Here is a 12,988-nt window from a genome sequence, read left to right on the forward strand (position 1 = left end):
TTCTAGGTTCTCAGAGACAACTAAGAAGCTCAACGTACTCCATGTAGACCACCCGGTAGGAAGTGAAGCAAGGGCAAGCCTTGAGTCTTCTGCCTTGCAATCCACAAGTCTATAGGTCTATAAGTCTGGAAAGCTGTAGACAGTTTAGAATGTTCCCACGTGGTTCAACACCGGATTTGAAAAAACCATCCCGTCCTGCCTCCGGGACCTTTTCCGGCCATGCCGGCTCACGATCGGAGCGAGCCGGGCCCCTTTCATCGATCCATCCCTGAACCCCTGACTTTAGCGCCCCTGGCGACCTGACTGACCGACGTCATTTTTGAGCTTGACGTCTCTGCTACACATGGTTGGGCATGCCAGGATGTCGCCCTTACCGGCAGACAGGGCAGTTAGGACGTGAATGGATTGGTGTTGGCCTGGATCCCGGAAGGAAGAGGCAGATGGCGAGGGCTGAGAAATCAACAACCAGACCTGCTCAGGCCCAGACCAGGCGATAAGACAGGTTGGTGGTGGCGGTGATGTACTATTGTGAGTGGCGTACTATATGTGCCAAAATCCGGGTGTGGGATACTTGGCCGTGTTTGTGAACTGCTGCAGCCCTGGCGGGTGAAATGTTTGTTTTCAGGTGTTCAGGTGCTTTTTGGGCTGCAAGAGTGGCTGATGGCCAGGGTGTTCAGACTGTGGATGAGGGAGGAGGGGCCGTGCTTTCAGGCCAGGCCAGGTCAAGCCACTGAGGCCTTTCTGCCTTTCACTTTCAGGGCATTGGGCAGGCGTCTTCTTTGTCCCACTTGCTTGGGCCCCATCCACTTGCAGCCAGCGCCTGTGCCTGTGCCTCTGTGGTGCTTGCCCAAGCGTGTCGGCAGGAGGAACTGGGAACAACAACCCAACCCACCTTCCGTGACTGCCTGACTGACTGACTCTTCTCCGATTTTTCTCGTCCACTACCAATACCCACCGTACCCTGCCCTGCCCGCCACAGTAGTAGTAGACTTTGCCGCCCATCACCGGACAGCTTCTTTCTCGCTCCCGACTTTCACTGTAATCTGCTCCGAACACCCCAAGACTGCGATACCATCACCTCACCCCGCCACATCACCCGCATCTTGTGAGTCGAGCCTGCAAACCATCCAACCTGCACACCCAGCCTGCAAACCTACATACCTGCATTCAGACACGACTACCATTACCACAATCACCTGCCTGCCTGCCCCGTTTGATGATTCACTGACCTTCTGTGTGTTTCCAACTGCTGACCCGAGTTAAAACACAACCTGCAGCCCGTCGACTTCTTTCTTTCTCTCCCAATCTCAATCACCGGCCACAGCCAACCACTCCGAGGACACCAACCTCCGTCATCCACAACCTCAACAACCCACACAAAATGGCGCTGAAGCGAATCAACAAGGAACTTACCGACCTGGGCCGGTATGTCATCTCGCCCATTATCCCTTTGGTCATTGTCTCGTCGCTCTCGCAGACCATGGTCGCACGCTGCAAGGTGGGGTGTTTGCTGCTACCGCTCTACTCCTGCTGCTGCTTTGAGCGGGGCATCTGCAGCGAACAACAGAACACCATCAACCCTCAGCCTTGCAGTATCCACGATGCGATCAAACTCAGCGGAGGGGACGAGAGACGCCAGACGAGTTCAAAACCCACGCAGAAACCACGATGCTGACATTTCATCGACAGTGACCCTCCCTCGTCATGCTCCGCTGGTCCCGTTGGTGAGGATTTGGTACGCACTGCCCCTCGCCTTGTTACCCGATAAGCGCCAACACCACTCGCAATCGAGCGAGCCTGGCACGCGACCCATCTCGCCGGAAGCGTCGATCATCTGGGCCTCTTTTTACTGACGTTTCTCTGGTATCCAGTTTCACTGGCAGGCCACAATCATGGGACCTGTAAGTTGACCACACTACTATTGTCCTCGATGCCACCTGTTCGAGACACCATCCCGGACACCTGTCCCCTGACTCGGACTGGCCGTCGAACGGACGGACCTCTCGAGCTCGATCCCCTCTAGCTAGACATGTCGCTGACCATGGCCTCACAGAGTGACTCCCCATACTCGGGCGGTGTCTTCTTCCTCGCAATCCACTTCCCAACAGACTACCCTTTCAAGCCTCCCAAGGTCAACTTCACCACCCGCATCTACCACCCCAACATCAACAGCAATGGAAGCATCTGCTTGGACATTCTGCGAGACCAGTGGTCCCCAGCCCTGACCATCTCCAAAGGTAAGCCAGCATCGTGCTTGGACTCCCGAAAAGACCTCAGATAGCCAGAACTAACCCCGCTGCAGTCCTGCTCTCTATCTGCTCCATGCTGACCGACCCCAACCCCGATGACCCTCTTGTCCCCGAGATCGCACACGTGTACAAGACGAACCGATCTCAATATGAGTCGACTGCCAGGGAGTGGACCCGCAAGTACGCCATCTAGCTTTCCCCCCTATAGGGGGACGGCTTTGCGTGGTGTGTTTGTGAGCTTTGGAGATGGTGGACGCATGGCGAGGACGAGGGGATCACTGTGTCATCCCCTCGGGCTTGCGGTAGATCAACATCAATACGGACACGTTTTCCTGCACTTTTTTCTGTGGCTGGCTGCTGGCGTTGCATTCCAAGTGATTGATTCCGGGAGAGGACCGGCTTGGTTGACGATTTGGGTCACGTTCTTCTCTTAACGACCAACACACGAGGCTGTGGGAGAAATGCTCTGCATACAGATAGTTAGACAGCAAGGGAAGAGACGCGGGTATTATGACATGAACAATAGCTCCAGGTTCCGCAAACTGTCACGTTTGCGAGGGCCATGTGTGATGAACTCTGGCATCTTGCCGGAGCCCTCTGTCCGGCGACTGCCAGGACTTCTTTTGCTATGGTTTTGGCCATTCCAAGTGCTTACTCCCGGAGCACATCTCAGACCAACAAGTGTTGATATCCAAATTCTTCGAATTCTTCACGGTACGTAGTGCATAATCTCAGGTTTCGTCCTAGGGAGTGTTTCCCAGCAGACTTCGTGGAACTCAGGTTATACCAATATGACAAGACAACAGCAAAATCTTGAAGCTGCCTGGAGTTGGGCCATCCTGCTTCCTGCAGGCGTAATGGAAGCGGATACCTCTAAGCTGCCCCGGGGCACAGGGGAGACCTACGGGGTCATCATCGACCATCCCCAGCCATGTGGAAGGCCTGGGGACGGGGGACATTTCCTCATGTGGTTGACCACCAGGAAGCAAGGACAACAAGTACAAGCTCCCGAGGCAAGCGATCAGGCAGTCGTGGAGTGAGGAGAAGTAGAGACCATGGCGAATGGGCAGCGGTGGGTCATGCTCATGGGCCTGGCTGGCCATGGAACGCCTTGCCTCAGTTTGGCTGTTGAAGGGGAGCTGGCATATTTGACATATCTCAGCTCTTTTTTCCTTCCTTGGACAGGAAGAGAGATAGGAAAAGGACATTGTGCACCGCGCTTACATGGGGAAGAAGCATGTCACGGCCGGGATGCTGCCGGGGATGTAGGCAGCTGCTCACACGCAAAGGACTTGTCCGGCATTTGCGGCCGGCCGAAAGATGAAGATTGATCAGTAGTCCTGTTCTCCAGTCGTTCTCGTCTGACAGCAGGCCCTGTGTGGGTCCTTCTTCTTCTGGGCTGGCACCCTGATGGCCAGCTGAGTGGCTATGTCCTCGTGGCTGGCTTGTGTTGAGTTGGATGCCCTAAGGCTTGTCTGGGCTTGGATACAGAGACCCACATTCGTAGGCTCTCAGCTGTGCATGAAGTCGTTCACAAACTCTTGTAGAGACAGCTGAGGGTCGTGACCGGGGGTAGGAGAGTCTGAGGGCGGACAAGACCGCGTGCCAACTAGTGTCTGCTCACCAAAGGGGAGGATGGTGACGTCCCTGAGGAGAGGAACTATCCTTTGAAGTTCTTCCTTGACACCCTTCTGCAGGTCCCGTCTCGTCATTTGCTGGTCTTTTTCTGCCATCTGTCGTTGCAGAAGGGGCACATGCGCCCCTGCTACCACTGTAAGGGCAATCTGGCCCAGGAGGCTCCCTCAAAACACTCTCCTGGACGTGGAGATCATTCGTGTTGACCAGAACAATGCCATCAGGAAGAATAGCGTTGAGCTGTGGTGGCTATCTACAAGGGTGACCTGCTCCAGAAATGTTAGATCCTCATTCAAGATGTGATAATTATAGATAGAGAGGAAGATCGGTCCAGTAAGCTTCACTGCTGCTAGATCGTGGATGGGTGTCGTGATTACTAGCCGTTGTATTCAATAACCAACTCATTTGGCCAGCCTGGGACTATACCTAAGAAAACTTCATATCGCAATATGTCACCATCACTGTACTGAATACCTAGGTTATGCTCTTCCGAGATCATCATCACTGACGTCCTTGTGTCTGCTATACCTCACCCAGACTACTCCCCCTCCATTATCAGCTTTGGTCTAGTGTAGATAGACGAGGAGACTTCTGGGAAGCACTCCCGAGCTAGACCCCGGCCGGAGGTCTATCCGAAATGCAGTCACACACTGGGGCTCCAGGGCTGAGGTAGCAGGTGTCGATGCCACCATCCTGCATCGCACACATGCCCTCGACCCATGTGATGTTGATGATGAATATTCCCCAGATGCCAGAAGCTTTGGCTTTTTATACGTTCTTCCACAATTTATGGCATTTAAGCTCCGAGAAGTGACATCCTGACATCGCCATCCGTTGCCGGAATCAGCCAAGTCATGATCTAGAATGTGAGAATTTAGATGAGCGCTGGGAGACACGAAAGGGAGAGTATTCTCCTCTCCAACTTCCATTGCGGCATCGTGATCAGGCTAAAGTCAGACTAAGCTTAGTTTGAGAGATGGTGATATATGTATATCGGTCAAAGGCTGTTCAATTATGAGTTCCTTCTTGTCCTAACAGGAAGAGAACCTCCCAGTAGACCCTTGTGCTTTCTCTCGATCAACATAGGCGAAAAACACATGCCAAAGTAGTTGGAGTGTGTCTCTGACAAATATTGTACGAGTTACTCTTCAAAGCCGTCCGGGCATTGGCTGCATTGCGGTGTCTACAGCATCAATATCCAACGAGAGGGAACAACGCCTGGCTTTCCGGTCTGCGTTTGCAGCTTCAAATTTCCCGCTTCGAGCAAGGAGATAGGCCACCTAACGAATACATGTGCCTATTCCCCAGCCCGGCCAAGCATTCCACCTCAAGGCACATGCAACCCATTTCAGCTTTCTTGCTGACAAAGGTATGTGGTGTAGCTGTCGTGCCCTGTCCTCTGGACAAGTTTTGGGATTCAGACAGTGTGCCATTCTCCTGAGGGGCTTTCAGGTCAATTGCTGGACTGATTAACCTGCTTTCTTGTTTTTGATTCTGGCGGTCATTCAGCTGTGAATCATGACAGGCCTGCTGCCTCAGATGATGCTAACACCTCTGAAGAGTCTCATCCTGTACCGGCTGGTCCCAAGTACTGCCCTGGAGGCAGCATGCATCATTGGTGCGGCATGTTGCCATAGTTGCCTTTCACTGTTCTCAGTTTTAATGGACTACTGACCAAGTTGAAGTGGATCTATTATTGCTCATGAAGAGGATGGTGACGTGTTTCGATTGGGGCCCTGTGGGATCACAGGAGGCAGTCCGGGATAGTATGCCTAGATATGGTGTGCTCTTTTTTCCCTTCTTCCTTTCTTGCCCCTCCGAAGGCTTGCTAATGCCCAGGCAGGGAACTTTTGCAACATTACCTTCTCGTAGCATATCCTTATTTGATTGGTATTGCTCAGACCTGAGTGCTGTGCTTACTTACATCAAACCTGATATTCACTGCGGAGCACGTATGGAGAAGGACGAGCGGCAGGCAGGTATGCTATAGACAAGACCTATAACTTTAATAGCTTCTGTCTGTGCTTCATGCTATACCGGTCTGATTTCCAGACAGTTGTGATGTATACTTCGCTGGAATGTGATCCTAGTTATGAATAGTCACACAGAGATATTTGACATGGTAGAGTGGCAACTCTGATATACTTGAAATGGGCCTTAAGAAGATCAAGGCTGAGATTGAAGACATATAGTCAACCTAAAAGGGCTGGGAAACCCCAATTCAGTCCATCTATCATATTACCCACCCATTTGCTAACGTTCTAGCCACAGTTACTTCAACAGGGATAGGATTAAGGCTTCCAGATCGGCAATACATAGCTCTTCTCCCAGAGGTTTCTTTCGGATGATCTCTTTGATTTATGCCCACATTGTCGTGAATGAATCCTCAGAGTTTATTACCTAGGTAGAGAGAGAGCTGGCCATTCCTTGCTGATATGCTTCGATACCGGATGGAGAACACATAGCTGATGAGATGAGACTCCATGCCTAATGCTGCTTCTGCTTGTCGCAAGTGAGACCTGGACCCCGTCTGCAACCCCCACCAAGTCCCACGCCACTCGACCGTGACTCGTGGTTGAAGAAACACCTGGCTTCAGATGCTGTCGCAGCGATTGACCGGCCCGGGGACGACGGAAAACACAGAACCCGCCTAACCAAGTGAGGGAGAGGGTGGGATGTCAAAGGACGGTGCCGTGGACCAAACATCGGCCCTTGAGGGAAACACTGACTTGACAGCAGTTTGGGAAGCATCGTGCCCGGGCCTCCTGGATGGTCACCTTTGACTCAGCAAAACCGTGGGATCCGAACTATCACGGTCAACTTCTGCAGGCCGAAGCGTCGGAAAATAGCCGAGCAGTGATAGTGACACAGTCATGTTGTATGTCATGATGATAGGGCAGTAAGGAGGCAGTAGTCCAACTCGGGACTAAGCAAGCCACTCGCACGATGGTCCGCAACATCATCAGCTCCCAGTAAGATCTCACACGAGGGTGGGATGGTCAACGGGCGGTGATGGAATCACCAGAAGATCGGTCCAAACAGCGCCAGTCAGCAAACGGCCACCTCCGTGGGGACGGGATCACTTCCGGGAGCATTCACGGAGTGCGATACGTGTATACGGATGCGTCAAGGGGGCGGGCTCCCGAATCATCGGTCGTGATTTTCTCTTGCATCCGCCACTCGGAGATCGTTTGGAAGATCAGCCTTTGAAGGGGATGATAGGACCAAATATCGGGCCAAACCATAATGAGCATCTCGTCCGCATCCAGCCTCGGTGGCAGTGATTGGGCGTGCAGCCGGGCAGCTGCGAACAGCGAGATCAGCATCAAAAACCCAAAGCAGGTGAGATCGGGCCAAACAAACTAAAGCATGACCGCTGGCCAAACATACGAGAAGGCTGAGAGTGAGACGTCCGGCCCAAAGCCCTTTTCGGGGTTTGGAAACATAGCCTTTGCTCGGACGCTGGCATTGGTTGCGTCCCCCATTTGGGATGATACGAACCAAACTCAAAGCGCGTGGAAGACTTGAGATGATGACGGGACTTGAACACTATTCCCACGTTGCGGTCCAACTGATAACGACACCCAATCGCGAATCTCAGCGAACACACCACAGTCTGATGGAGTGCAGACTGGCGAGCAGACCGTGGGCCGCACGAATGTGATGCCGTGCCAAGTTCGAATCTTCAAATCTGTGCTCCGCTTGGAACAATACTGAGAGCGCAACCTCGCCGTGGAGGCTGCAGGTCCCGTTCGTGGATAGAGGGCTGATACTTTCGATGCAGCCTGGGGTAGAAGGAAACTTTTGGGTGTTCTCTTGAACGACAAAACCGAACAAGCATAGATCCCGGCGCCTGGTTCCGAGAACTCACATGCGATTTATTTCAAGAACCCTTGCAGAGTGCCGCGTCCATTGAGCATGATCCAGGCCTTCAAGCGTACCACTGGGACACTTGAGGACACTAGGTATTTTGAGCAGCCGCAGCGCCTCAAAGTTGGGAGACCCATGTGTACTCGTGTCCCAAGCTAGCCCATGAGAGCGAAGCCGTACCTGGAGTTGTGGGTCACGACAACTCGAGCATTTGAACCAGCCCTGAGATCTCCTCACGAACCAATGGCTTCCACTCGGTTATATCGTCCCAAGGGTTGCATTCGATAGCGTGCAGGTTCTGGTAATTATTGACCGGGCCTTGGAGCACCGAAGAGAGGATATAGACGGTGATATTGTCGCCGCCCGGGAGAAGTGTGTCGACGGAGATTAAGCTTCAAGCGAAGCAATTGACATATGCAAGGTCTATTCTTGGGTGGATCTCTCCAGGGATCCCCACACCAACCTGCTGCCGACTGGGGCGTGGGAGAAATCACGGAGAGTTTGAGTCGTCGACACGGGACGGGAAGCGGGGTGTGGGCGTGTGACCCGCTGGACAGGACTGCCAATCGCAGATCGTGACTGACGAGGCTGGAGGAGGGCAGAGGGTGTGGCGTCGAGTCGAGTACGCGAGCAAGCAGTTGAAGTGGGCTGGTCGTGGTGCTACAGACAGCAACAAAAGTCGCCGAGAGAGGGTGTGTCAGAGTGTCTGGAAGGAATCTTGGCGGTTTGGGCTGGGCCGGGGACCCAGGCGTGGCTCTGCTAAGTCAGCAGGAACCGACCCGCATTGCTCGGCTCTGAAGCTCCGTGATTGGCCCAAGCTGGGGTTCCGTCAGACTTGTGGTTTCCGCCGGTTTGGCCCGTGTCGCAGGCTGAGTTTCGTCAGGGGCCGCCCCAAAGTCCACCACAACCCAACTACGCCAGCCGCCCACACGCCCTTGCCCACGCCCACTCCCACTCCCTACCACGGCTCGACTCGCCCTTCGTAATCTCCTCCCCCCGTTCGACGCGCCCAGGCTGTGCTACCACAGACTGCAAGGCCCTGATGAAGCACATGTGCCGCCATCCAGGCCTCCTGGCACGAACAGCAGGAGCAAAATCGTTCGATAACCCACCTTCCAAGGCCCTGTCAAACCGGTCGATCAACCCCAATCGCTGACGAACGAGGGCTCCCAAACACGGCTCTGCCGCTGACGGGAGACGGTGTCGGTATCACCCTAGAACGAGATGACGACGCTCGCCTCCTAACGTGCGCCTCGTTGGCTGCGTTGTGCAACCCTCGGATGCTGCCACTTGTGATGCAAATGCGATGCCGTCGAACCCGTGGCTGGGATGACTAGCCCGGCACGGTTAGCCTGGGCCATGAGCGAGAGCGAACGCCTGTCTGTCTGTTTGTTTTATGGAGGGTGGCAGGTGAACATGAGAACGTGAGAACATGACAGGAACAGACAAGACACACTTTGCCTTGCCGAACAGAGTAATCGGAACACATGCCAAAAGCTTCCACCGGACTGGAGATGGGTTCCAACAGTCCGATGAGGCGGTGATGGAATGACAGTGACTCCTTGCATCTGCATCTTGGCCTCTTGGCTGCGGCTTAACGCTGAGTTTATCGAGCTCCTAGCTTGAGAGTGGGCCGCGTGGTCTCCCGATTGAGGCTACCTCTGTTTCGACGACGCTCCCAAAGACAACCAGAAGCAGCACAGCTGGGCGGCTCGCGGAGCCTCACCTCGCCTGTGGTGGCCGCACCCCTCGGGGTGTGCATGACAAGCCCCCCACCGCGGCGGTCCGCCGCCTACTGCACCCGTCAGTCTGTGTGCCGGGCCAAGGATCATGGCCCATCCAGCCCATCTCCTGTCCTGGCAAAGCTGCCAGGGCCCTCAGACATGTTCGTTACACACCCTCTTCGCGTTCGAGGGGGCCCAAGATCAGTGACCCCCCTACAAGCCCCCTCCTCGGGCCCCTTTTGCCTGCTTCGACTGGCTTCGAGTCTTGGCCCATTCCGTACTTCTCTGGCTTCGACTCCACCAGGTTTCTACTTCATCTTATCTTCCCATTGCCATTCCGACATCGTGCGTGCCTCGCCTTCTCGCCGTACTATCAGGTATCATCCTGTCTTTCTCCCTCGGCGATCTTCCTGTTCCCGGCCACAGACCAGCAGTGCTGTCTATTCCACGGACGCTGTCCTGCCCCAAACTCACTATACCTAGCCTGGTAATAGCTGGATCTGTCTGCTACATGAGAAAGCGCAGACAACAGGCATAGCGTGCAGGTATGATCTACAAGATGACCCACTCTGTTTCTGGTCGAACGCCCTTGGCGTGCTTCATAACCCGATCACATCCCGCCGCACTTCCCTTCCACGCCTTTTCTTCCCACCTGCCACACTCAATCCTCTTCTTCTAGCCAGGTTCTACCACCTGTTGCTGTACAGTTTGCTGATCATCCGTCGTATTCTCGCGGCCGCAGCAGACACCGTTCACGCTCAGGATAGACGCTCAGTTCATTTCCCGACTATCTTTTATGTATCACTTTTGCTAGTTCAGCAGGCTCTGAATATTCCGTCGCTGGGCATCGACAGTTGGAAACCATTAATATTATTGGGACGATTGGCACGGGCATTACCATCGACGCCTTCGACGATCAACACGACGCCATCACAGTGGAGGACGAGTAGGAAGCTTCGGATTTCGGTTACGGGTGGGCCTGCGAGGAGTCTGCGGACAGTCTGCCAGGGAGAAACCGATATCTAAGACGACGACAGTCAACAAGATCCCACGATGAGCGACTTCTACGGCGACTCGAGGTATTCGGCGGGCTATGAGAAGCAGTCGGAACGGTCACGATGGACGCCACTCACGAGGATGTTGTTGTCGGGTGAGATGACGCAGGAGAGGCAAAAGGAGCTGTCATCAAGAGAAAAGTTCGACCGGTGGATGGTCAACGAGGGTTACCGAAGATTGTACGTGCTCGTCCGGGGCAGTTGATGAATGTGGGTATCTCTGTTGCACATGAAGCTAACCTGTGGCACAGTTTCGTCTTCGTCTTCGCTGTTCTACATGCCATGGTGTTCGCTTTTGGCTTCGTCAATTACGCCGTGAAGGACAACCTGCAAGTTGCTCGAGATACCTTTGGGCCAACTTATATGATCGCTCGTGCCGCGGCTTTGGTACTCCATTTCGATGTGGCGATGATCCTGTTCCCGGTGTGCAGGACGTTCATCTCCCTGGCGCGTCAAACGCCACTGAACGGTATCATCCAGTTCGACAAGAACATCACATTTCACATCACGACCGCATGGTCCATCTTCTTTTTCAGCTGGGTCCACACCATTGCTCACTGGAACAACTTTGCTCAAATTGCCGCCAAGAACAATCTCGGTATCTACGGTTTCCTGCTGGCAAACCTGGTGTCCGGTCCTGGCTGGACTGGCTACATCATGCTGATTGCTCTGACTGGCATGGTGATCACCAGCGTGGAGAAGACACGTCGGGCCAATTATGAGCGATTCTGGTACACCCACCACATGTTCGTCATATTCTTCCTGTTCTGGTCCTTCCACGGAGCCTTCTGTATGATCCAGCCGGACGTGGCTCCATTCTGTATCTCAGTGGGCACACAGGCCATCGGTGTCTTCTGGCAGTACTGGATGTATGGAGGCTTCATCTACCTTGCCGAGCGTGTCGCCCGTGAGATGAGAGGACGACACAAGACCTACATCTCGAAGGTTGTGCAGCACCCCAGCAACGTTTGCGAGATCCAAATCAAGAAGGAGAACACCAAGACGCGCGCTGGCCAGTACATCTTCTTCAGCTGCCCAGAGGTCTCAATCTGGCAGTACCACCCTTTCACCCTCACTAGCGCTCCGGAGGAGGACTATATCTCGATTCACATGCGTGTGGTCGGTGACTTCACCCGCGAGGTGTCGAAGGCATTGGGTTGCGAGTGGGACAAGAAGGACAAGGGTTCCAACGTGGTTGGTGTCAATAGCGACAACAGCGACGTCGACCCGGCCCTCCGCCGAGTGCTTCCCCGAGTTTACGTCGACGGCCCCTTCGGCTCCGCATCCGAAGACGTGTTCAAGTATGAGATCTCAGTTCTTGTCGGTGCCGGTATTGGTGTGACGCCATTTGCCTCCATCCTCAAGTCTATCTGGTACCGCATGAACTACCCTCAGACCAAGACCCGTCTGGCCAAGGTGTACTTCTTCTGGGTCTGCCGTGACTTCGGCTCATTTGAGTGGTTCCGGTCTCTGCTTCTGGCCATTGAGGCCCAGGACGTCGACCAACGCATCGAGATTCACACATATCTCACGGCCAAGATCAAGGCGGATGATGCGACAAACATCATGATCAACGACGCCAACGCCGACAAGGACGCTATCACCGGTCTGCGTGCCCCGACAAACTTCGGCCGGCCCAACTGGGATATGATCTTCAGAGGTATCAGGAAGTTGCACGCGCCAGCTGAGGCAGGTGTGTTCTTCTGTGGTCCCAAGGGTCTGGGTAGCTCGTTGCACATTTACTGCAACAAGTACAGCGAACCTGGGTAAGTTCTTCATTAATTGTATGCGTATCGTGGAAATGATACTGACTCCATAACCAGATTTGCATTTGTATGGGGCAAAGAGAATTTCTAGACACGCTACTTCTTCATGTTCCAACATTAATACCCATATACATGCGCATATATCCACGGCGCAAGAAAGAAAACACCGCCGCTGGCCGAGGATGAACCAGCCACGCACATCAAACACCTTCTAATTATCGGCGCGCCGGACGCAACTTTCATTCGGAGTAATCTGGTTGGCGGGATTGCCTTTGAGTGAGCGAACATCTCAAAAACTCAACTTGGAGTCAGGACCAGCTAGGACAGCTTGCGGGGAGCAGCGCCTACCAATGGCTGCCCAGGCGGACACGGACTGGCTTCGAGAGGTCAGCGCGTACGACGAGCAACACGACGTGATGATGCCTTGGGGGGAAAGAAGGTGGAAGAGGGGAGGTGTTTTCTGAGTAACAGGAGGGCGAGAAGGGTCTCTACGTCCACGGACGGGTGAGAGGCGAATAGGAAGATGTCGTGCATAGCTTGCGTGCTGATAATATTAGAAATCATCGCGATTACGACGTCCCGCTCTGTTTGCGGTCGACAATCTGGGAGGCCGCTAGTCGCCTACCCTCTTCTGCTATTCATTTTGTCTAGCGAGTATCTTACGAAAATAGAAGCTGTACATGATTCTT

At 53.9% G+C, this 12,988-nt stretch overlaps 2 protein-coding genes across 2 annotated transcripts; both read left to right on the top strand.

Moving 5' to 3' along the window:
- Window positions 1-1,381: 1,381 nt before the first annotated feature.
- Window positions 1,382-2,442, top strand: INS49_013968 (uncharacterized protein; the record flags this gene model as incomplete). The annotated part of the gene is made up of 5 exons (XM_043174660.1): window positions 1,382-1,425; window positions 1,690-1,735; window positions 1,872-1,901; window positions 2,054-2,237; window positions 2,303-2,442. The coding sequence occupies 5 exons, from the start codon at window positions 1,382-1,384 to the stop codon at window positions 2,440-2,442; spliced, it is 444 nt and encodes a 147-aa protein (XP_043021605.1).
- Window positions 2,443-10,531: 8,089 nt separating this feature from the next.
- Window positions 10,532-12,390, top strand: INS49_013969 (uncharacterized protein; the record flags this gene model as incomplete). Its single annotated transcript, XM_043174661.1, has 3 exons — window positions 10,532-10,713; window positions 10,785-12,299; window positions 12,357-12,390. The coding sequence occupies 3 exons, from the start codon at window positions 10,532-10,534 to the stop codon at window positions 12,388-12,390; spliced, it is 1,731 nt and encodes a 576-aa protein (XP_043021606.1).
- Window positions 12,391-12,988: the final 598 nt, after the last annotated feature.

The sequence above is a fragment of the Diaporthe citri genome (genome assembly GCF_014595645.1).
Source record: "Diaporthe citri strain NFHF-8-4 chromosome Unknown scaffold_7, whole genome shotgun sequence".
Lineage (NCBI taxonomy): Eukaryota > Fungi > Ascomycota > Sordariomycetes > Diaporthales > Diaporthaceae > Diaporthe > Diaporthe citri.